The sequence below is a fragment of the Desmodus rotundus genome, chromosome 1, assembly GCF_022682495.2.
Source record: "Desmodus rotundus isolate HL8 chromosome 1, HLdesRot8A.1, whole genome shotgun sequence".
In the NCBI taxonomy this organism is placed as follows: Eukaryota; Metazoa; Chordata; class Mammalia; order Chiroptera; family Phyllostomidae; genus Desmodus; species Desmodus rotundus.
In genome coordinates, this window is record NC_071387.1 from 87,194,785 (window position 1) to 87,220,291 (window position 25,507).

Consider the following 25,507-nt stretch of genomic DNA (forward strand, 5'->3'; position numbering starts at 1 on the left):
GCAAAGGCAGCCTCTTCAACAGATGGTGTTGGGAGATCTGGACAGCTACGTGCAAAAAAATGAAACTCGATCACCAATTTACACCATACAGAAACATAAACTCAAGATGGATAAATGACTTAAATATAAAAGTCGTAACACCATAAAAGTCCTCGAGGAAAACATTGGCAGGAAAATCTCAGACATTCCATGCAGCAACATCCTCACAGACACGTCCCCTAAAGCAAGGGACATAAAGGAAAGAATAAACAAATGGGACCTCATCAAAATAAAAAGCTTCTGCATGGCTAAAGAAAACAGCGCCAAATTACAAAGAGAACCAACAGTATGGGAAAACATATTTGCCCATGATACCTCAGACAAGGGCCTGATCTCCAAAATATAGAAAGAACTCACACAACTCCACTCCAGGAAGACAAACAACCCAATTAAAAATTGGGCAAAGGACTTGACCAGACACTTCACCAAGGAAAACATGCAGAGGGCTCAGAGACATATGAAAAGATGCTCAGCATCACTAGCCATCAGAGAGATGCAAATTACAACCACAATGAGATACCATCTCATACCAGTCAGAGTGGCCAACATAAACAAATCCACAAACAAATGTTGGAGAGGATGTGAAGAAAAGGGAACCCTAGTGCACTGTTGGTGGGAATGCAGACTGGTGCAGCCACTGTGGAAAACAATATGGAATTTCCTCAGAAAACTAAAAATGGAACTGCCCTTTCACCCAGCCATTCCACTGCTGGGATTATACCGTAAGAACCCTGAAACATCAATCCAAAAGAATCTCGAACCCCAATGTTCACAGCAGCACAGCAACTTCAGTGCCCATCAGCAAATGAGTGGATCCAAAAACTATGGTATATTTACACAATGGAGTTTTATGCAGCAGAGAGAAAGAAGGAGCTTATACCCTTTGCAACAGCATGGATGGAACTGGAGAGCATTATTTTAAGTGAAACAAGCCATACGGTGAGGGACAAATACCATATGATCTCACCTTTAACTGCAACATAATAAATAGAAAAAAAAAGGAAGCGAAATATTACCAGAGACATTGACGTTAAGAACAATCTAACAATGGGCAGGGCGGAGTGGGGAGGGGACAGTTAGGAGAGGGGATTACAGGAACTAGTATAAAGGACACATGGACAAAATCAACGGGGAGGGTGGAGGTGGGGGAGGGCGGCGGGTCAGCCAGTGTGGGGTGGAGGGATGGAGAGAAAGGGCACACAATTGTAATTGAATAACAATAAAAAATTAAAATTAAAAAAAAAAAAACAACTAACACTATCTTGTCAGGGAGCTTTAACGCAGCACCCCTGTCTGCCATGGATGAAGAATAAGTCTACCAAGACATGATCTGTGTGGGGAGGAGAGGTGGCCGATCTCTCAAAGGAGAAGGGCCCAGAGCCTTTCCCTCCATGGACTTTTATTAGGTTCATTTGCACAGGAATACAGATAAAGCTCATCAGTCATTGTCAGCCAGTAAGGGTTAAACAATACATGATTTACAGAGAACTTTGAGGGCTTATTCTGTGTTATAGCCAATTAGTTAGAGGGCTATAAAACTTTAGGCACCAGACTGATCTCAGGTCTGGACCCTTATCTTTTAAGCTGAAGGTACAAATTAAGTAGGTGTCACAGGAATGTATGTATTTTTCTTAGGCCTGATTCCCCAGGGGATCCTCCCCTCCCAGCCCAGGACTGCACTGCCCTCTGTTATTGCTTCAGGCTTAAGTCAGGCAAGGGAAGTAAGGCAGCCAAGAGATTAGGAGACTTCTTGTAGACAGAATGAGGACTCAGGCTATTTCAAAGCCGAGGAGTTAGGGTCCATCACCCTCTTTTTCCACAGCCCCCCCGAGTCCTTCCCTGCGAGCTTATTCCTGGTGACCAGAGCCTGTCTTAGGTTGATCCTCCCTTGAGGATTCTTACCCATCATTGGCTAACTGGTCAAGCTCAGGGCCAAGCATGGTGAAGTGGGCAAAGGTGGCACACCTGCCAGGGAGATAAGCTTTGTCTCCTTAGTGGCTTATGGTCCCAACTCTGACTCAGCTTTAACCCCAGGGGATTACAGCCTCTGAAACCAGGCAGGGCGTTTCCCAACACTATCTATAGATAAGATTTGAAGAAACACAGAAATCTTTTCAGGTTGGAGTCTGTGATACATGCAGACAACAGATGACTGTAAAGGGGTATATCATGAAGTAGGGAGTTTCACTCCTTATGCCTTGAACTCAGACATCTGGGTTATGTACATTTTCGACCTGATTCTCACAGGACACTTGGTGCTAGAATCAAGTCATGCCTGCCACCTGCGTTATGCTTTGGTTTTCCAGGGAGACTTACCATCCCCTTTCAGAGCTTGCTCTTAAGGGGCTACAATCTCTGAAACCACACAGAGCAGTCCCCAACACAATTTATAATAGCCAAGTGCTGGAAGCAACCTAAGTGCCCATCAGTAAATGAGTAGTTAAAAAAAACTGGTACATTTACACAATGGAATACTGCACAGCAGAAAGAAAGAAGGATCTCTTTCCTACCCTTCGCAACAGTATAGATGGGACTGGAGAGCATTGTGCTAACTGAAATAAGCCAGGCAGTGAAAGACAAATACCGTATGATCTCACGTATAAGTGCAACCTAATCAACAAAACAAGCAAGCGAATTTAACCAGAGACATTGAAATAAAGAGAAAACTGACAGTAACCTGAGGGGAAGCTGGAGGGGAATAACAGGGGAAAGAAAAGGAAGGGTTGTCAAGGAACATGCACAGGGGACCCTTATTCAAAGCCAAAAGCAGTACGGACTGAGGGTGGATGTGGGGTGGGTCACGTGGTGGAAAATGGTAGTGGGAAAATGGAGATAACTGTACTTGAACAACAACAACAACAACAAAAAAGAAAAATTCATTAAAATAAAGTTGCAATTGGAAATTTAAATATTTAGTGAACTGTTGATAATTATTATTTTACTTAAGGTGTGATAATGATTTCATAGTCATAAATAAAAGGTATTACTTTTTAGAGAAACATGCTGAAACATTTATGAATTAAAAGTGAAATATGTTGTCTTATGGACAGGGATGCTGGGAAGTTCCAATGAGTAACTGACAGAGAGCAGTATAATTGAATCTGGCTGATGGTGACATGATTTCACTTTTTTTCTGCCTACTTTTTTATATCTTTGAAACTTTTCCTAATAAAACATAAATGGAAATGAAATAATAAAAATTTTCAAAGCTCCTCATGAACTCCTGATTGAATGTTGCTGTGTTTTTGAGCACAGCAACATTCTTGCTGTGTTGCTGAGCAAGAAAGTATGTATTGACTGGCAATGAATATAATATGGCTTCAGCCCTTGGGGTGAGAGAGATGTGTTTACAACTAATGGTAGTTTCTATAGTGAGTGTTGTAATTCAGATGGTAGCAAAGCATTACAAGGAATTGGGAAGCACAAGACCATCCCCAGGCCCTCCTGGCAGGACTGGAGCCAGCCGAGTTGGGGCAATGCCCATGCCAGTAGGTGCCCAGATTTGGTGTTGAGAGGCAAGAACTCAGGTGCTATATCCTTCTCAAGGGTGCTCTTGACAGGAAGAGTCAAAGAGTCAAGTAGGAGCCAATATTCATAAGGAGAATGAGGGCAGCATCCAGGAAACAATAGCTAGTCTAGGTTTTTCTAACCTTAGCACTATTAGCAAAAGCACAGCTGAGCACTGTGCTTTTCCTTTGGAGATGGCTGTAGTGGCAGACAGTGGGGGAGACTTAGTTTTCATGTAATCATGCTGAGAAGCTCAAACATCATGGAAGAAAATGGCCCCTGGGGCATTGGGAAAGTGGCAGGTGTGGGCCCAAGTGAAATGCTTCCTGGTGCTGGGAGACTTGGTCACTCCTCCTAAGACCTGGCTCTGAATGTGCACAACACACCAACCAGTTCCCTTATATCAGTGTCTTTCCCCCTCCATGCTCTCTTTCAATGTCAAACCTACTTCTCCCAGCAAAAATGGGGAGGAGGATTAATGTGGTCAGAGCCTTGGGCTTGCCCTAAAACATGGCTCCAGTGATCTGAGTTCCTGGGGCTAAGGGAAATGGCTTTTGACATCTGGTCAGCAAACTTTTTCTGCAGAAGATAGTAAATTTTTAGGCTTTGCAGGCCACATATGGTCTTTGTTGCAGCTGCTCAACACCACTATTGTAGCATGAAACAACCAAAGACAATTGTGAACAAATGGGTGTGGCTCTGTTCCAATGCAACTTTATTCACAAGAGCAGATTTGACCTATGGGCTATAGTTTGCTGCTCCTTGTCCTACAGGCATACTAATAACCTTCCCAAATCATAGTCCTATGTGAGTGCAAATAATAGAAATAGAAGTGAGTAGGTGGGAAAGATGCAAAACTAGAGAAAGTTATGATGAAATCAGGAATTTGGGAAGTTGAGATGTGATAGTCTTCGTGACAATCCATTCTAAATTGTGACTGTTTCATTTTGTGACTGACACGAAGGAAGATGGGGGTCATGGAATCATGTGGATTTGAAGCCATGGTTTTGGAGGCATCATCAGTATGAATGATGAAGTATCTGAGAATATTGGTGGGAATGGGCTGAAGAAGATGACAGTAAATCAAATACCAGAGCTATCCTGGGGGTTTAAGTATGTTTTAGAAGTCAAAGGAGTAATGACATGTAATGGAATCACAGCTATGCTTTTCAAATCAAGCTTCAACAATTGTTGCTGTGTGACTCTGGATCAAGCGGAGTTGACCTCTTTGAGTCTCAGTTTTTCCATCTGTAAATGATCTTTGTTCCTGCTTAAGAGGAATTCTGGTGCCAGCTGTTAAGAGAATACATTTGTTTACACTAGTGATACATACAAGTATACTAAGCAGGTGTGTGCTAGCTATTTAAAGGGAATCATTTAATATTCATTCATTTATTCAGCTAATATTTATTTAAATGTACTCTAAAAACTATGGAACCGTCATATTCAAAAGCTGGCTGCCTAACATTTATCGGACACTAATTATGTGCCATCATCCCTGGCACGTGGTTCCTTCTTCAAGGATACACAATTTTGTCTGTCATTGAATTGCAGTATATGTTTACTTACTTAATGCTAATTTAATGCTATGCTCTGAGGAGATACAGAAAGAAGAATTTTTTTAAATGCAAGCAGTTACACTCTGGAAATGAAGCCTAAAATAGGACACAAGACTCAGTTTTTTCCTTAGTTGTTCTCAATTTTATGTGCCCCTCATGACATCAGCAGCTTATAAGGCAGCTACTTCCTTTTGTCTTTCTGTCTCTATTTACCTACCTAGTTACCTAGTAAGCATTTATATAATCTTCTGAGAAGCTTATAAATATTACATAATTTAACTTGTATAACAACCCTAGAAAGCAGGAAATATTATTATCCCTATTGTATTAGGCTAGGCTAGGCTAGGATGCAGTTATAACACTACCAAAATGCCAGTGGCTTAACCCAATAACAGCTATTTTTTGCTTATACAAGGACATGTCCAATTTGGACAGCCCTCTTATAAATTATATCTATTTGGAATATGAGATCTTTCACATCACTGAAGCAAAGGAAGAAAAGAATGGAGGAGGCACTCTAGTTCTTTTTTAAAAAAAATTTTTATTGTTATTCAATTACAGTTGTATGCCTTTTCTCCCCATCCCTCCACCCCACCCCTGCTGATCCCACCTCCCTCCCCCACCTCCAACCTACCCCTTGATTTTGTCCATGTGTCCTTTATAGTAGTTCCTGTAATCCCCTCTCCTCACTGTCCCCTCCCCACTCCCCCCTGACCATTGTTAGATTGTTCTTAACTTCAATGTCCTGGTTCTATTTTGTTTCCTTTTCTCTTCTGTTGATTAGGTTCCAGTTAAAGGTGAGATCATATGGTATTTGTCCCTCACCGTCTGGCTTATTTCACTTAGAATAATGCTCTCCAGTTCCATCCATGCTGTCGCAAAGCATAGGAGATACTTCTTTCACTCTGCTGCATAGAATTCCATTGTGTAAATGTACCATAGTTTTTGGATCCACTCATTTGCTGATGGGCACTTAGGTTGCCTCCAGTACTTGGGATTGGAAATTGTGCTACTATGAACATAGGGGTGCATAGGTTCTTTTGGATTGGTGTTTCAGGGTTCCTAGGGTATAATCCAGGCAGCAGAATTGTTGGGTCAAAGGGCAGTTTGATTTTTAGTTTTCTGAGGAAATTCCATACTGTTTTCCACAGCGGCTGCACCAGTCTGCATTCCCACCAACAGTGCACTAGGATTCCCTTTTCTCCGCATCCTCTCCAACATTAGTTTGTGGATTTGTTTATGTTGGCCACTCTGACTGGTGAGATGGTACCTCATTGTGGTTTTAATTTCCATCTCTTTCATGGCTAGTGATGCTGAGCATCTTTTCATATGTCTCTGGACCCCATGTATTTCTTCCTTGGAGAAGTGTCTGTACAAGTCCTTTGCCAATTTTTGAACTGGGTTGTTTGTCTTCCTGGAGTGGAGTTGTGTGAGTTCTTTCTATATTTTGGAGATCAGGCCCTTGTCTGAGGTATCATGGGCAAATATGTTTTCCCATACTGTTGGTTCTCTTTGTAATTTGGCGCTGTTTTCTTTAGCCATGCAGAAGCTTTTTATTTTGATGAGGTCCCATTTGTTTATTCTTTCCTTTATGTCCCTTGCTTTAGGGGACGTGTCTGTGAGGATGTTGCTGCATGGAATGTCTGAGATTTTCCTGCCAATGTTTCCCTCTAGGACTTTTATGGTGTTATGACTTATATTTGAGTCTTTTATCTACCTTGAATTTATGTTTCTGTATGGAGTAAGTTGGTGATCGAGTTTCATTTTTTTGCACGTAGCTTTCCGGATCTCCCAACACCATTTGTTGAAGAGGCTATTTTTGCTCCATTTTATGCTGCTGCCTCCTTTGTCAAATATTAATTGACCATAAAGACTTGAGTTTATTTCTGGGCTCTCTGTTCTGTTCCATTGGTCTATGTGCCTGTTTTTATGCCAGTACCAGGCTGTTTGGATTAAAGTGGCCTTGTAATACAGTTTGATATCAGGTATTGTGATCCTTCCTGCTTTGTTCTTCTTTCTCAAAATTGCTGCAGCTACTCGGGGTCATGTATGGTTGTACATAAATTTCTGAAATGTTTGTTGTATATCTGTGAAATATGTCATGGGTACTCTAATAGGGATTGCATTGAATCTATAAATCGCTTTGGGTATTATGGCCATTTTGATGATGTTAATTCTTCCAATCCTTGAGCATGGTACATGCTTCCATTTGTTTGTGTCTTCCTTAATTTCTTTCTTCAGTGTTGTGTAGTTTTCTGAGTACAGGTCTTTTACCTCGTTGGTTAGGTTTATTCCTAGGTACTTTATTTTTCTGGTTGCTAGATCAAATGGGATTTTTTTTTCCAGATTTCTGTTTCTGCAGTTTTGTTGTTGGTATACAGGAATGCCTTTGATTTCTGAGTATTGACTTTTTACCCAGCTGTTCTGCCAAATTTATTTATTAGGTCGAGTAGTTTTTTGGTGGAGTCTATAGGATTTTCCATGTACATATCATGTCATCTTCAAACAGTGACAGTTTCATTTCCTCCTTTCCAATTTGGATGCGTTTTATTTCTTTTTCTTGTCTGATTGCTGTGGCTATCACTTCCCGTACTATGTTGAATAGGAGTGGTGAGAGAGGGCATCCTTGTCTTGTTCCTGATCTTAGTGGGAAAGCTCTAAGTTTTTGTCCATTGAGCATGATGTTGGCTGTAGGTGTCTCAATATGGCCTTTATTATATTAAGGAATGCTCCGTCTATTCTCACTTTGCTGAGTGTTTTTGTCATAAATGGGTGCTGAATCTTATAAAATCTTTTTCCACATGTATTGATATGATCATGTGATTTTTGTCTTTGCTCTTGTTGATGTGATGTATTATGTTTATTGATTTGCGAATATTGTACCATCCTTGCATCCCTGGGATGAATCCCACTTGGTCATGGTGTATGATCTTTTTACTGTATTGCTGGATGTGATTTGCCAATATTTTGTTGAGAATTTTAGCGTCTATGTTCATCAGTGATATTGGCCTGTTGTTTTCTTTCTTTGTTGTGTCTTTATCTGGTTTTGGGATCAGGATGATGCTGGCTTTATAAAAAGAGTTTGGGAGTCTCCTATCAGTTTGGATTTTTTCAAATAGTCTGTGAAGGATAGGGGTTAGCTCTTCCTTGAATGCTTTGTAGAATTCTCCTGTGAAACCATCTAGTCCAGGGCTTTTGTGTGTTGGGAGGTTTTTGATGACTGCTTCAATTTTGTCTGCTGTTATTGGTCTGTTCAGGTTTTCTGCTTCTTCTTCATTCAGTTTTGGATGATTATATTTTTTCTAGAAATGTGTCCATTTCATCTAGGTTTTCAAATTTCTTGGCATACAGTTCTTCATAGTAGATTTTTACAGTCCTTTGTATTTCTGTGGTATCAGTTGTGATCTCTCCTCTCTCTCTGTAAGTGTGTTTGTTGGGGTCCTCTCTCTTTTTTTCTTGATGAGCCTGCTTAAAGGCTTGTTGATTTTGTTTATGTTTTCAAAGAACCAGCTCTTCGATTCATTGATCCTTAGAATTGTGCTTTTAGTCTCTATGTCATTTAGTTCTGCTCTGATCTTGGTTATTTCCTTCCTTCTGCTTGCTCTGGGCTGTCTTTGTTGTTGTTCCTCCAGTTCTTGTAGGCATAGGGTTAGGTTGTTTGTGTGAACTGTTTCTAACTTCTTAAGGTAGGCCTGTATTGCTATGAACTTCCCTCTCAGGACTGCCTTTGCTGTGTCCCATAGGTTTTGGGTTGTTGTGAGTTCATTTTCATTTGTTTCCAGAAACTTTTTGATTTCTTCCCTAATCTCATCCTTGACCCATTCATTGTTTAATAGCATGCTGTTCAATCTCCATGACTTTGAGTGTTTTGGGTTTTTTTTCCTTTGGGGTTTGTTTCTAGTTTCAGTCCCTTGTGGTCAGAGAAAATGCTTGATATGATTTCAATTTTCTTGAATTTGTTGAGGCTTGCTTTGTGTCCTATCATGTGGTCTGTCTTTGAAAAAGCTCCATGTACACTTGAAAAGAATGTGTATTTCGCTTCTTTGGGATGAAAGGCTCTATATATATCAGTTAAGTCCATTTCATCTAAGGTGTTGTTCAATGCCAGAATATCTTTGTTGATATTTTATTTGGAAGATCTGTCCATACTTGACAGTGGGGTGTTAAAATCCTCTATTATAATTGTGTTGCTGTCAATATCTTTCTTGAGGTCCTCAGAGATTTTCTTTATGTATTTGGGTGCTCCTATGTTGGGTGCATATATATTTACAATGTTTATGTCTTCTTGGTTGATTCTTCCTTTGAGTATTATGAAGTTACCTTCTGGGTCTTTTGGTAAGATGAATTTAACCCTGCTAATTTCAATGCTCAATATCATTGTATCATCAGATCACGGCTGGGAGGCTGGGGTTATTTGTCATGGGACAAATCAGCTGGGGTCTGATTTCTATTACAGAAAATGATGATGTCTCCTCACAAAGTTTCCCCACAATTTGACATACTCAGTTACCCATTTCTTTTCCATGACTTAAAAAAAGATACTGCATTTTTACATAGCCAGGAACATTGACAATCCTTTAAAAATTCTCTTAGTTTATAAGAATAACAAGATTTATCATATATAAAGTACACATATTTGTTAAACTAGAGTGAAAAGGAAATTTTTAAAATCAAGGCTCATCATAAAATAACACTAGAGCAAAAAAAACCTCCTTCAAAACTATATTTCACCCCAAACAGCAAGAACATGGCTTTTATTTTCTTCTCTTTATAATTGTTTAGTTTTCTATTGTCCACAGAATTAATTTAAGAATTAAAAACAATTATAAAACTAAAGTGTATTTATTCTATTTCTTTTATTCCATTTTCTTGCTATATGTGGTCGACATTTATGTTTCTTTCCAGCCTTGCCTGATTTCTTCCCTCTTTTGGTTACAGTACTTCCTGTGTTCCTGGGAGGATCACCTTCCCCATTTTCAGTTCAGGTAGACAGTGAGCTAGCTGATCCCACCTTGGCTATGAGCTGGATGTGTGAGCCAGGCCTGGCTAATCCCAGCAGTGAATCCACCTTACCATGATGGTTACTCCAAGTTGCTTCAATCAGAGATAATCCAGAGATTTTTCAAGATGCAACCAGGAAAGTTTTTCTCTTTTTCTGTAGAGCTGGGCTTTGAGGTGATAAGCCTTGAGCTACAGAGAGATTATGCCTTATATACAACAGAACTGAGAAATGGCCAGGGCCTGAGTCCCTATAGCATCATTTTGAACCTCTTTATCTGTCCATCCCTAAAGCCAGCTCTACCTCTATTAGTTAAGTGAGCCAATAAATACTGTTTTTTCTTTTCCTTAGATCAGTTTGAGTTATGCTTCTAATGCTTGCAAACAAGAGTCCCAACTGACATTTTCCTGCATGGTACTTACCCAACTACTCTCCAGTATTCTGTATTAGTCGGCTTTTTCTAGGTCCTGCTGCAGTAACAAACAACCCTCAAATCTCAGTGCCTCATAACTACAAATGTGTATCCTTCACTGAATATATGTTGGCTCTGTGTCACTTTTGGCTTTTCTCCATGTGTCTTTTCATTCTTGTACCCAAGATGAAGGAGAAGAGCAATGGCAAACATTCCTTCTGCTCACATTTCATTGGTCAGCACAAGTCCCATGGCGAAACTCCATGGCAGTGCTCTAGGGAAGTTGACACCACCAAAAGGGAAAAACTGAAAGGCATATGGCAAGGAGCAGGGATGCAGAATTCTCTTACTGGGAAAGGAGTAATAATGGGAGCAATAATATAGGGTACGGCATACTTTCATCAAAGTTTGGGCGAGAGAGTGTTTTCTTCCTGACCTTTCAGCAGTGATGGATTGCATCATCTCTCCTGTTGGCTTCGCTTCTATTTACAAATCCAGCACTATTTTCTTTTGTGGTACAGTCCTGATTCAACCGGTCAGTCAGAAGCAGTGAAATTATTTGCCATCAATGTTAAGAGCAGGAAGACTTTTGCTTTCTATTTTGACTAAAAAGAATTAGTGAGGTTCATTTGCAAGAATAAATCACTAAATAAGTACCATGAACCAAAATACGCTGCTGCCTATCTGGTCCCATGTCCCAGGGGAGAAAGTTCATGAAAGACCTCTTTAAAGCTGATACCTTCAATGAAACAAAGACTGTGTTTTAGAAGAGAAAAAAAAAAGTGTTAGTTTGGATGAAATGTCTTTTCAGCTAAGTTCTACCCTTAGATAAGCAAAAGGAAAAAAATCCACAACACTTTCATGCAGCCGAAAGGTATCTATCTTATAATCAAAACCTGAGGTGAAAACAAAAGTGTCACCATGCCATTTGAGGACAAGCATCACCTGTATGATAGTATGTTGTTCTGAAGTTAACAGTGGGACCAAAAATGCTCATGGTTTCAAAATAGCACAGTAAACAGAATGCATTTTACACAAGAGATCATAATTAAATGGTGGCATGGCAGAAAATTTTCTTCCATTCCCTGTTGAAAAAACACTTTTATTTTGTCTTATGGCAAGGTAAATTTCTGTTTCAGTAATTTCAGAAGCCAGAGAGTCTCATGGAGATACTAAATTGTGTTTGTTCTTTATGTTAGCGTTTATCTTCAAACAGGAAGATGAGCTGTTTCCTGAATTTGGGACATGCTGGGATTCATAAATCTTGAGGTTTGGCATGTGGATGGCCCCCTCTCTGAGGCAAACCGTACTGCTTTATTTCCTTCCTCCTGTTGTTTGTAGGTGACTCAGGGAACAAGCTCAGGAAACCCATGCACAGGCAGCATGGCAGACACATCTGGGTCTCAATTTTAGCTCTGCCTTATTAGTTGTTGTATTAATTTCTTTAAGAAATTACCCAAAAATTGCTCTGGAGGCTACCAGTTCTTTCTGGAAGCTCTGGGAGAAAATTTGTTTTCTTGCTTTTCCTAGTTTCAGGAGGCCACCTGTATTCTAAGAGGGCTTGTGACCCTTCCAGAATACTCTGATCTCTGGTTTCTGTTGTCACTCTTCCTACTTCTGTAGTAGTATCCCCCTCTGCCTCCATGTCACAGGGACCCTTGTGATTATATTATTAGGCCTCCCTGGATAACCTCAAGATCACATTTACAAAGTCCCTTTTGCCATATAAGGGAACGTATATGTTCACGGTCTAGAGATTGGATGTGGACATCTTGGGAGCCTGTTACGCATCGTACCATAGCCTGATCCCATGGAACTGATCCTTTTACATCTCTGAGCTATGCTCCTCTCTTCTACCATGGAATAGAAATAATACCTACATTGAGAGTTGCTGTGAGGGTTAAAGACGGTATCAGAGTTCTTTATTGCAAGCCACAGAAATTTAAGGGCTACTTAAGAAAAAAGGGTATATATTGGACATAAAAATATAACTCACAAACATGAAGGATCTGGCCTTAGAAAGCAGGTAGAGGGATCTAGGGAGACTAGGCTAATGACCTGTCTTCAAGACACCACTGCCAGGAAGAATTCTCTAGTCTCTGACAGTCTACTCAAGATTCTTGATCCAGGGAATCAGCATCTGCTTGGCTAAGCTTGGGTCCCATGTGAACTCCTTGGTCCCAGGAGGGCAAGGCACTGTGATCCATATTGTACCCTACTCATGAAGGGGGACCTGTCAAAGAAAATTTCAGGACTGATACCAAAAGAAGAGGGAAGGAAATGATGGGCAGATAAAAATAAAACTTATCCACTTCAGAGGGCTCAGAGTATATAGTCAAAGAATGGTAACTTTTATTCTCGATGTTAAGAGGGTAGTAGTTGCTGCTTTGGCATGATAAAACATGGATAGAAGAATTATAAAGCAAGTGAAGGTCAGAATTACAAGAGCAAGTGAAACTCAGCTCTCTCACTGGTAAATTCTAACGTTAAAGAATGTTCTCTCTTTTCTTATCTATAGTAATAGTCATTCATTTGAAAATATTCATTAACTGCCTACTTTGTTCTAGGCACTTTTCTAGGTACCATGGATAGAGTGGAGAACAAGAGAAAGACTTGGCCTAATGGAGTTTACATGGTAGCGGGAAGCTAGACAATAACCGAGCTAAGAAACTTACTGTATGATGTAAAGAAGATTCAGGTACTGAAGAAAAATAAATCAGAGTAAGTGGACAGAGAGTGACAGGTCTGGGTGAGAGGTGGTAGTGTTTTAGATAGAGTTGCTAGGAAAGGCTCCCCTATCTAACACAGTGACATGTACACAGAGCATGAATGACAAATGGGGAGCCAGCCTTACAGAGATCAACAGAAGAGTGTTCCAAACAGAGGGAACAGCCACATGAAGGCCTTGAGGAAGGCACAGACTTGGCCAGTGAGGCAGGAAGAGATAAGGGAAGCTGAGAGAGTGGTAGGAAATAGGCCAGAGAGGTTAGCTGAGCTGTGTCCAACTGGGGTAGGGCCTTGGACACCATGATAAAGAGTTTTGTCGGGGAGCTTTAATGCAGCCCCTGTCCGCCATGGATGAAGAGTAAGTCTACCAAGACATGATCTGCTTGGGGAAGAGAGGTGGCTGATCTCTCAAAGGAGAAGGGCCCAGAGCCTTTCCCTCCATGGGTTTTTATTAGGTTCATTTGCACAGGAATACAGATAAAGTTCATCAATCATTGTCAGCCAGTAAGGGTTAAACAATACATGATTTACAGAGAACTTTGAGGGCTTATTCTGAGTTATAGCCAATTAGTTAGAGGGCCATAAAACTTTAGGCGCCAGACTCATCTCAGGTCTGGACCCTTATCTTTTGAGCTGAGGGTACAAATTAAGTAGGTTTCACAGGAATGTATGTATTTTTCTTAGGCCTGATTCCCCAGGGGATCCTCCCCTCCCAGCCCAGGACTGCACTGCCCTCTGTTATTGCTTCAGGCTTGTCAGGCAAGGGAAGTAAGGCAGCCAAGAGATTAGGAGACTTCTTGCAGACAGAATGAGGACTCAGGCTATGTCAAAGCCGAGGGGCGAGGGTCCATCACCCCCTTTTTCTATAGCCCCTTGAGTCCTTCCCTGTGGGCCTCTTGCGTGACCATGCCTGTCTTAGTTTGATCCTCCCTTGAGGATTCTTACCCATCATTGGCTAACTGGTCAAGCTCAGGGCCAAGCAGGGTGAAGTGGGCAGAGGTGGTACACCTGCCAGGGAGATAAGCTTTGTCTCCTTAGTGTCTTATGGTCCCAATTCTGACTCAGCCTTAACCATGGGGGTTTACAGCTTCTGAAACCAGGCAGGGCAGTTCCCAACAGAGTTTGAATTTTTCTTCTTTCTTCTGAGTGTGCTGGGAAGCTATGGGGTTGAGGGGGGGTGTTGAGCAGAAGAGTGTAATAATCCAATTTATCTTTAAAAAAGATCACTCTGGCAGCTGGATGGGGAGTTGACTGGAGGCAGCTGTAATAGGGTAAACAGGGAGGCCAGTGAGGAGATGATGGCAGCTTGGAATGAGGAGGCAAGAAGAGGTTGATATTGGAAACATGACTTATTGCTGGATTGGATATGGGTGAAAGAGAAAGAATTCAAGTATGACTTGGAAACTTCTGGTCTGAGCAACCGTCTGAATGGAGAGCCATTGACTGAAATGAAGTGTGAGAAAAAAAAGTTCTGTTTGGAAAATTTAATGGGTTTAGTGAAGAATGACAAGTTACTGGGAATAAAACGAACTTTTTATTTCTTTTTATTCCCAATAACTGCCCCACTATAGTACATTGAATCTCTCTTCCATCTAGGAAGCCACCCTTTAATAACTTTGGGGGGCCAAATTCCAAAACTACCTGGTCACTTTGTTTTTAGATAGTCTTATTTCACTGTTCATACTCATCGTGTTTATTTTTAAATCCTTAATCTTTAGTCCCATCCTGGGAGTAAAACTCATCTTTCTCCTTTGCCCACCTCCTGCCATAACTGTGTATGATTCAGGGATCCCTGAAGGAAGGGGGAAATGACCTCTTTATTTTCACTAGTCTGTAACTGTGTGCAGCAAACCTCAGCAGTATTCATAGTACCTGTGACTTTGTCACTAATAGCAATCAGACATTTTCATGTTATATTATAGTCGGTGCAGTGATTGCAAAATATTATTTCCAATTGTCACTCATTACATTAGTTAACTGAGCTGCATTAGCTCTTCCTAATTACTGCATAATTTAGAAGCAGCAATATTACTATCGATATGTTTTGATAACTGTATTTCAATATAATTGGTTTGCTTTGTAATCTTATGTTTTTATGTTTTAAAGAACATTCTGAGGACTCCCAACTGCCAAAGGAGAAAGGGATTCATGGCAGAAAACAAGTTCAGATCCCCTTCATATTGGTTTGGAAGGGTTGGGAAGGTTGCTTTACTACTCATAGGAGGAAGATGGTCTGCTCTTCCTGTAAACACCTACCTCTCTGCCCACTCATGCCTTGCCTGGGCTCACCATTTGGAGCAGGAGGAGAGAGACTAAATAAATAATACAGCAATCAGGACATATTTATCAAAAAGCACAAGTTGCACTGCCCTGATTTTGAACATGGTTATACATGCAATCCAAGGTGAGCATGTGGTCTTGCAGCAGGTTGTTTAGTGAGCACTGGTAACTCGGCCCATGTGTAGCTTCCAGTGAAAGGGTGGTAAACTAGGACCTGACTCTGTTTACCTAGGAGAATAATTCAGCCTGATGCTGGGTAATTGCTTCTTGGTTTTCCAGGGTGGAGTTGCTAAGCGGGTGGAAAATCATGTCCTAGAAATGATGATTTCTCAATGTGCTTTTAAGGCCACTAGAGTCAGGCAGCTGGCTCTCCCTACTGATTTTTGGAGTTATTCCTCATATTACAAAAGGCTGGGATTGAAAGAATTCTATAAGATTCCATCCTAATGGCTAGTCACTCTATGTCTGGATGGACTGTTACAGTTAACCTCTATTGTACTTCTTTCAAATATTGGAAATTCATAACTCAAGACCGTGATGTCTTCAACGAGAATGTTTGGGAAACCAATGAAGGCTGACAGCAGGGATAGGTAATCTGTTTTACTGAATATGAGGGTGGACATTATCAAATACTGGGCTCATGAAAGGCTTTATGAGCAATGGTTGATTTAGAGTTTGTGTCATTTTGTAAGTGGCTTTGTGTACTCATGTTCTAAGGCAACAATTGGTATAATACCTAATGAAAAGTAGATAGACTTTGGATCCTGACATTCAGTTTTCAATATAAAGCAAGCTTTTCTCCTTTCTGCCTCATTTTGCTTAAATGACATTTTGGATGGTACCTCTTGTCTTAGAACTGGGTGGAAAAATTAATAAAGAGTAACTTCTCAGTCCTGGCTGGTGAGCACTGGTAACTCGGCCCATGTGGCTGGCTCAGTTGGTTGGGCATCATTCTGCAAACTGAAAGGTCACCAGTTTGATTCCCAGTTAGGGCACATGCAAGAAGCAACCAGTTGATGTTTCTCTCTTTTTCCCTCCCTTCCCCTCTCTCTAGAATCAATAAAAGAAAAAAAGACTAACTTCTCAGATTCTCTTGTGTGTATTATAAGCTTCCTTAGGTCCTACAGATCTTTTACTTAGCATCCAAAAAAGGGGAAAGGTGTGTGTGTGTGTGTGTGTGTGTGTGTGTGTTTATACATACACACACTATCAGAAAAATTAACTTGTTCCCTCTCAGAATTAAAGTATTGATTCTTGAGATTCAGATATATTTAATTCACATGAATTAACTTGAGAAAAAAGAAGAATGTGACAAATGAACATTACCAATAAAACAAGTTTTATTGGAAAAATACTCAGCAGTACTGTTTTGGCCTTTGGAACACACAAACCTGTCTACTCTGAGGATATCTGATTTAAACCCTTGAGGAACTTCAACTGCCTTCTATGATTGACATGCTCATCTTCTCTCCCTCTCCGGTTCCCCATGATTAGCGGTTGCCTCTACTCAATCTCTTATTTTTATTTGACCTGAAGCCAGTTGCACTGATTCTAAAAGAGAGCAAAGGGCCTGGCATGGCTTCTTTGCCTGCAAACTGGCCTGCTGAAATAATTGGTAATTCCCAGGGATGACTTTCCAAAGATTAAGTCCTTTTAATTTAGTCTGACTTAGACTGGCTTATCATACTTATTCTTGGTTTGAGAACTAGACAGTGCCTCTTATTTAGCCATGAAAGCAGAGATGTCACTAAAGGTGGCCTCATATTACTGCTGAATGGCCTATTAGAAATCTCATTTCACCTTGGAAATACTGTGATGCAGGGCAATTGAAGGTTTCATTACTGGTGAAAGCCCACCCAGCCTGTTAGTCCCAAATTTGCAATTCTCCTTTCCTACTGCTGTTCCAAAACAGGAATACTGTTACTTTGATTATTTCATGAAATCAGGAAAGAAAACATATTTAAGCAGAAAAATTGTGTTGAATGGAAAGGCACCATCCAATGTTCCCCAGATACAAGTGATGAACTCCACTTAGTTCTGTCCTGACAGTACCTGTGAAGCTTCAGACAAGAGAATATCTGCCAAATTATTACTGTAAGGAGTGATGAAGAGGCTATTTTCTATGACTATGGCTTTTTCACCCTCATTTCCTTCTTCTGGGCAAGTGACTGGGTATTCCTTTGTTTGACACTTGCAGCTGTGAGATCCATTATTCCCTACTAGTGAACTTGTGAGCTGTCCTCTTCTCTTTGGGCCATTCTCTTTGTTTCCTGGCCAGTTTGCATTCTCAGCAAAAAATGGTCAGTCACCTTGAACAGGTCTCTTCATTCTTCTTATCCTTAGTCTCTTCACTCTGAAAGAAGAATAATAATAACTCATTATTAATGTTGTAAGGATTTAATGAAATTGTGTGTGGAAAGTTCTTAACACACTATGCCAGGCATAGAGGCTCATGCCACAAATATTTATTGAGTATCTATAATGTGCCAAATACTGTCCTGAGTGCTGGAACTACCAAGAGAAGTAAACACAAGTCCTGTCTGTGTCCTTGTGGCACGTTCAGTTCAGTTGAGGACTTGGGCATTAATTAGGTAACCAGATTTCTATCTCCAAATTGGGCCAAGGACTAGAAAGGAAAATTGCACAGAACTCCACTGGGCCCTGACCTAATGAGAAAAATCCTTCAATAGCATTCAAGAAGAGAGAGGAAGAAAGAATAAGGGTGAATTGGGAAAAAGAGGTGTCAGCTCCCCCAACCCAAAGGTGCCTTTTAGTAAATTAAGGAAACACACTCCTAGCCTAGGGTAGAGGCAGCCTTCACCCTTAAGCATGGCTTACTGAGCAGAGCTGGGTGGGGTTTGAATTCTCTCTGCCCAGCTGGGTGCCCTTGAGAGAACAACCTACACTATGCAGTGTCCTGACTGAAGTAGGAGGATCCTGGCGGCAGAGGAAAAACCTCAGCAAAGCCCTGAGTTGGGAGGGCACATTGGAGGAGATTAAAATGGCCAGCACAGCTGGAGCACAAGGAGCAAATCTGGCAGGAGGAGGAAACTGGAAAAGGTCTCAGTAAATACCAACCAGTATTAATTCATGATAGCATTAGTCTCCTAAGTTCACTCTTGGCACACCAAGATCTGAGAAACACTGAGGTCTTCCTAGAAGCCATTGTTTTTTAACTAGTGAAGATGAATTCCTAAGGGAATGAGATTTGTTGCTGTCATACATTGAGATTTAGAGAATTAAGAGTGGTGGATGAAGAGAGACATTTACTGTGGAATGCAGGGAGCTGATGCACCTCCAGCAAAATATGATTGCTCCTCTACAGCTCAAAGAAACAGAAAATAGTAAAAAAGAAATGAAAACAAAAATAGGACCTGGAAAAAAAAGCCAACACCATTCAAATCAAAATGGAAATAGGACATTAGGTAAAGGTTTCTAATATTGCTGTCATTTTGTGGGTATAATTGTCTCTCTAAAGTAGGTGAGTCTCCTTTATTGGTATGTTAGAAAGGAAGGACCTTGTGACTGGAGAACCAGCACCTGGCAACATCACTGACTACTAGAAATGGTCTTGCTAATTAGTCTCCATGGTTCATCCTGGATTTGATTTCTTGGATTCTGGAATAACTCAAAGGAGCATTCATTCATTCACACATTGATGAGATTTCTTTGGCGGTGGTTGTTTTTAAGTCAAAATTTAGAGGGAAATAAAACCCCAGACCCTGGAAGATCCTGCACTGTTGCCAGTTAGTCTGGCAGTCTGTGCCAGCCTAGGCTTCTGTAAGTGTTTGCCCAGGAGAGGTCTGGTGTGAGCATGGCTTTGTGAGGGAAGCCTGGGCTTTGTGATTGGATGGGTCTGGGCCCTGACTAGGCCACTTACAAACTGTATGAACTTGGACAAGTTAGTTAACCTGTCTGTACATAGGGATCACTGTAAACTCAAGTGATGGCAGTCACTAGGGAGAGCTCAAAGGTCAGGGCACTTGGGAGTCCCTCACTTGCAAAATTATTTTTGAGATCTTGCCCTAGGAACAGCCTTCATGTGACCCATGTCCTTTCAGAAGTTTGTTTTTCTTGTATTACATCTGAAATATTTTGAATCCTGCTTTTCAGAGGAAGCTATGCTTTGGGGAAACATAAGGAACCAAAATTAAGTCAGACTTGTAAGTTCTTTTTTTAAAAAAAGATTTTATTTATTTATTTTTAGAGAGAGGGGAATGGAGGGAGAAAGAGAGGAGAGAAACATCAATGTGTGGTTGCCCCTCACTCATCTGCCATCGAAGACCTGGTCTGCAACCCAGACATGTGCCCTGACTAGGAATCAAACAAGCTACTACTTGGTTTGCAGGCCAGCACTCAGTCCATTGAGCCATACCAGCCAGGGCAGACTTGTAAGTTCTTGTTAGCAGTTAGTATCTCTATAAACTTTCAGGAGACAAAAAAAGAAAACAAGAAAAGAAAAGAAAAGAAAACAGAATACAGCCATGGTTTTTAAATATGGTATCTATGATCAAGAATCACACCCTGAAAAATCCCACTAGAGCAGACACTTGTCAATTGACCCAGCACTTGACGCATTTTATTGCTTATTAAGATACAGTAGAACTGGCTTCCAGACAAGATGGAGGCGTAGGTAGACACACTGCGCCTCCTCACACAACCAAAAGAAGGACAACAACAATTTAAAAACAAGAAACAACCGAAACTGACAGAAAATCAAACTGCATGGAAGTCCGACAACCAACGAGATAAAGAAGAAACATTCATCCAGGACGGTAGGAGGGGCGAAGAGGACTCAAGGCAACGTGGAGTCTGGGGGACGGACCCAGAGAGGTGGCGGATTGTGGAACAAATGGGGCAGGCAATGCGATGGCTAGCAGACCCCACGGCCCCACATTCACACATAGATAAATCAGGAGGAACAGCGGGGGAGCGAAACAGACCACACAACCCAGGGCTCCTGCTCCGGGAAATAAAGCCTCAAACCTCTGAATGAAAACACCCATGGGGGTTGAGGCGGCAGCAGGAGAAACTCCCAGCCTCATAGGAGAGGTCATTGGAGAGACCCACATGGGCCTAGAGCTTGCACAAGCCCACCCGCCCACTTGGGAATTAGCAGCAGAGGGGCCCAATTTGATTGTGGGTAGTGGAGGGAGTGATTGAAATCCGGCAGAGAGTGGAGCAGGCGCCATTACTCCCTCTCAGCCCCTCCCCAACGTACAGCGTCACAGCACAGTGACCAGCGCTACCCTGCCCTGGTGAACACCTAAGGCTCCACCCCTGTATATAACATGCACACCAAGACAAAAAAAAAAAAAAAGCCCAAATGAAAGAACAGATCAAAGCTCCAGAAATAACACAACTCAGCAGCGAACAGATAGCCAACCTATCAGATGCACAGTTCAAAACACTGGTAATCAGGAAGCTCACAGAATTGGTTGAATTTGGTTACAAATTAGATGAAAAAATAAAGGCTATGCGAAGAGAAACAAAGGAAAATGTACAGGGAACCAATAGTGATGTGAAGGAAACTGGGACTCAAATCAATGGTGTGGACCAGAAGGAAGAAAGAAATATCCAACCAGAAAAGAATGAAGAAACAAGAATTCGGAAAAATGAGGAGAGGCTTAGGAACCTCCAGGACATCTTGAAACATTCCAACATCCGAATTATAGGGATTCCAGAAGAAGAAGAGGAAGAACAAAAAATTGAAAACTTATTTGAACAAATAATGAAGGAGAACTTCCCCAATCTGGCAAACGAAATAGATTTCCAGGAAGTCCAGGAAGCTCAGAGAGTCCCAAAGAAGCTGGACCCAAGGAGGAACACACCAAGGCACATCATAATTACATTAGCCAAGATTAAAGAGAAGGAGAGAATCTTAGAAGCAGCAAGAGAAAAGGACACAGTTACCTACAAAGGGGTTCCCATAAGACTGTCTGCTGATTTCTCCAAAGAGACCTTACAGGCAAGAAGGGACTGGCAAGAAGTATTCCAAGTCATGAAAGGCAAGGACCTACATCCAAGATTACTGTATCCAGCAAAGCTATCATTTAGAATGAAAGGGCAGATAAAGTGCTTCTCAGATAAGGTCAAGTTAAAGGGGTTCATCATCACCAAGCCCTTATTATATGAAATGTTAAAGGTATTTATCTAAGAAAAAGAAGATAAAAAATAGGAACAGTAAAAATGACAGCAAGCTCACAGTTATTAACAACCACACCTAAAACCAAAACAAAAGAAAACTAAGCAAACAACTAGAACAGGAACAGAACCACAGAAATGGAGATCGCATGGAGGGTTATCAATAGGGGAGTGGGAGGGGGAGAGAGCGGGGAAAGGTACAGAGAATAGGTAGCATAAATAGTAGGTAGAAAATAGACAGGGGGAGGGTAAGAATAGTGTAGGAAATGTAGAAGCCAAAGAACTTATAAGTATGGCCCATGGACATGAACTATAGGGGGCGAATGTAGGGGGGGGCAGGATGGAGTTGAGTGAAGGGGCGGAAATGGGACAACTGTAATAGCATAATCAATAAATATATTTTAAAAATACAGTAGAAATTACAAAATATTGTTGACTTTATGTCACATTATACTGGAATGCACATCCAATCAGAAATAAATTCCAATATTTTGCTTTTGGGAAAGAGACAAATTAATTAGTTTCCTTTCAATAGAAAGTTGGGAAAAGAGCCCTTTATTTTACTTTTTTTTAACATTTTTATTGTTGTTCAAGCACAGTTTTCTGCCTTTTCCCCTCCCCCTTCCTCACCACTCCTAACCTCCCCTCCTCCCTCCCCTGTTTCCACCTCCTTGTTATTGCCCATGTGTCCTTTATAATTGTTCCTGCAAAGCCTTCACCCTTTTGCCCTATAATCCCCTCCCCTCTCCCCTCTGGTCACTGTCAGCCTGTTCTCAATTTCAGTGTCTTTGGTTATATTTTGCTTGCTTGTTCGTTTTGTTGATTAGGTTCCTGTTAAAGGTGAGATCATATGGTATTTGTCTTTCACTGCCTGGCTTATTTCATTTAGCATAATGCTCTCTAGTTCCATCCATGCTGTCACAAAGGGTAGGAGCTCCTTCTTTCTTTCTGCTGCATATAATTCCATTGTACAAATGTAACATAGTTTTTTGATCCATTCATTTATTGATGGGCACTTAGGTTGCTTCCAACCCTTGGCTATTGTAAATTGTGCTGCTGTGAACATTGGGGTGCATAGGTTCATTTGGATTTGTGTTTCAGGGTTCTTAGGATATAATCCTAGCAATGGAATTGCTGGGTCAAAAGGCAGTTCCATTTTTAGTTTTTTGAGGAAATTCTGTACTGTTTTCCATAGTGGTAAAAAAGCCCTTTATTATGTGTCAGTCATAATGCACTGTGGAAATGGCCCCGCTGCTCTGTCTTTTGTTCTGTATCCATGGACTTATGTCAGTAACATGTATCTTGTACTCTCAGGACTGACATACACCTTTACCACCCTCAGTCCTTCAAAGAAGAGCAGGCTAACAGTCATTAAAAATTATTTTGGTTAAAAACCAAATAAATTATCCCGGATTTAAAAATAAAAAGTGCTAACCCAAGTTTGAACTTTTCTATCAGTGAATGAGGCACTTATGTTGTTAAAGGCCTTGCTCAGCTGAAGGATGGTTTCTCATTGGCATATGACCATTTTATTGCTTTTTAGCCCCCGTCCACCTATCCCACTCTCCCTCCGGCTGACAGAAGAGGAGGCAGCACTGAGCATCCAGTCGTTCTGGAGAGCCTACCTGGTAAGAGGCATGTACAGTTATGCCACTGGGCTTCATAGGGAATTTTTGTGATGTGGATGGGCCATGAATTTGAAACAAGGATAGAAATAGGAGTCTTTGAAAAATAGTTCTCAAGAGGGATTTAGAAATTTTACCAAAACTTATTTTGCAATTATCATTAAAATTACTCTCCAACCTTTAAAGTTGGGTGGACCGGCCTGTATTACCTAAAAAATAATATCACAAATAGACAGCAATATGTGTCAGTTTTAGAAAATAATTAGAAAACCCAGGTAATTTACATAAAGCTAATAAAAATAAAAATTTTGAGTCATGGATAGCTGTGATCCAAAGTTTATCATTTTGACATTTTGGTGTAAATCTTCCAAATCATAAAAATCTTAATACCTAATAACATTTAAATACCTAACATAGAAAGTAACCATTTCTTATAAAACTTGTCCTTTCTAACCACTTTCCTATTGGTTATTTCCAGTTTATAATAAATGCTGCAATACCCATCCTTATATAGCCATCTTTGCACATTTCTCTGGTTATTTATGTAGAATGCATTGTAGAAGTCGAATTTTGAGGTCAAAAGGCAAGTTTCTTTCTAAAGCACCTGATCCAAATTGGCATGTGGCCCTTTAGGAAAGAGGTACTTTAAAAAATTTTTTACCAAATACATATGAGAGTATATTTCATGCTAAAAAGTGTGCAACCTCTTGGGGAACCAAATGGAGGATGAGTGATTGGAAGTTTCATTAACCTCCTCCCGGGACCAATCTAGAATTACAACTAAATTGTGGAGAAATTGCCTGGAACAAACAACTGAACAACAGCAAGAGAGAAGCCTTATAACCACAGACAGACAGAAGAATCAGCTTCAGCACAATGTGACTGGTAGGGAGTGCGGTGGAGACTCAAGAAGGTTGGTGGGTGCCCACAGGATGCACCTGAAGCACCAGAGGGATATATAAGCTGCTGGTTGGATCCCCCTGAGAAGTGTGGGGTCTAAACCCTAAGCTGGGATCCCCAGCCTAGAGCACCAGAGCACAAAACATACACACATAACATACAGGTGCAAAAAGCAGCAGGGTTTAGCTCTGACAGAGATGGATGGCTGGAGACTCAAAGAGCTGTTTAAAGGGCCAGTGTTTACCTGCAACCCAGGCATGTGCCCTGACTGGGAATCAAACCAGCTACCACTTGGTTTGCAGGCCAGCACTCAATCCACTGAGCCACACCAGCCAGGGCAGACTTGTAAGTTCTCGTTAACAGTTAGTATCTCTGTAAAGGTTTTAGGAGACAAAAAAAAAAAAAAAAAAAAAAAAAGAAAGAAAGAAAGAAAGAAAACAATATAGCCATGGTTTCTAAATCCATTTTAATTTTAAATGTGGTATCTATGATCAAGAATTACATCCTGAAAAATCCCACTAGAGCAGACATTTGTCAATTGACCCAGCACTTGACACATTTTATTGCTTATTAAGAAACAGTAGAACTTACAAAATATTGTTGACTTTATGTCCTATTAAACTGGAATGCACATCCAATCAGAGATACATTCCAAAATTTTGCTTTTGGGAAAGAGATGAATTAATTAATTTCCCTTCAATAGAAAGTTGGGAAAAGAGCCCTTTATTATGTGTCAGTCATAGACATAGTACATTTTCATTTGCAACCATTTTCCCTGGGCTCCCGCCAAGGAGGGAGGAGGGTAGAGTGGACAAGAGACACTTGAAGAGAGACTGGTGACAGAGGCTTTGGAGAGAGAACTGAGACAGTAGCCACCAGATCCTGGTGCAGAGTCATTTCCCATACTGCAGCAGCTATCTTACTTAGGCAGACCACTTCATTCCAAGTGGCAGCAGCCTGAGGGGAAGCAATAACCCTGACCCCAGGAAAGTTTCTGCCCAATTCTGTGGTGCTTAAGACTGACTGCTGAGTGCAGAGTGACTAGATTAACAATTTAAGGAGACAGCCACAGACAGTAGATCCCTGGTAATTTCAAACAGGCTGCCTAAGTTCAGACGGAGTCACCATCGGACATCGCCACAGGCAGATCGAGGAAGAAAAAACAGTGGCAAATACAAATGATACCAGACGAAATCCACCGTGGTCTTCTCCATGACTTACGATATTTTCTTTCCTGTATAGCTTCGTAACTCATTTCTTGCCCTCCAAGTTTGTGCAAATTAAGTCACTACACTTTATAATATGGTTTATTTCA

The 25,507-nt window shown here is 40.9% G+C and overlaps 2 protein-coding genes across 18 annotated transcripts in view; one reads left to right on the forward strand and one right to left on the reverse strand.

Moving 5' to 3' along the window:
- IQCK (IQ motif containing K) overlaps window positions 1-25,507 on the forward strand; it is a 217,422-nt gene that overhangs the window by 67,675 nt on the left and 124,240 nt on the right. For 14 of the 15 annotated variants that reach the window (XR_008427022.1, XR_008427025.1, XM_045195357.2 and 11 more), the window contains one exon: window positions 23,211-23,295. The exons of the other annotated variant lie outside the window; for it this stretch is intronic. Coding sequence is in view for 12 of the 14 variants with exons in the window: in XM_045195357.2 (XP_045051292.2) it covers window positions 23,211-23,295 (85 nt within the window). In the remaining 2 variants the exon portion in view is untranslated. The remainder of the gene's footprint in view (window positions 1-23,210; window positions 23,296-25,507) is intronic. 15 annotated transcript variants of the gene reach the window in all.
- GPRC5B (G protein-coupled receptor class C group 5 member B) overlaps window positions 16,865-25,507 on the reverse strand; it is a 153,783-nt gene continuing 145,140 nt past the window's right edge. For 2 of the 3 annotated variants that reach the window (XM_053925827.2, XM_053925821.2), the window contains exon 4: window positions 16,866-17,876. In XM_053925827.2, the coding sequence (XP_053781802.1) occupies window positions 17,829-17,876 (48 nt within the window). In that variant the 3' untranslated portion in view covers window positions 16,866-17,828. Of the gene's footprint in view, window positions 17,877-25,507 lie in introns of all 3 variants that reach the window. The other variant, XM_053925811.2, reaches the window with a different exon arrangement.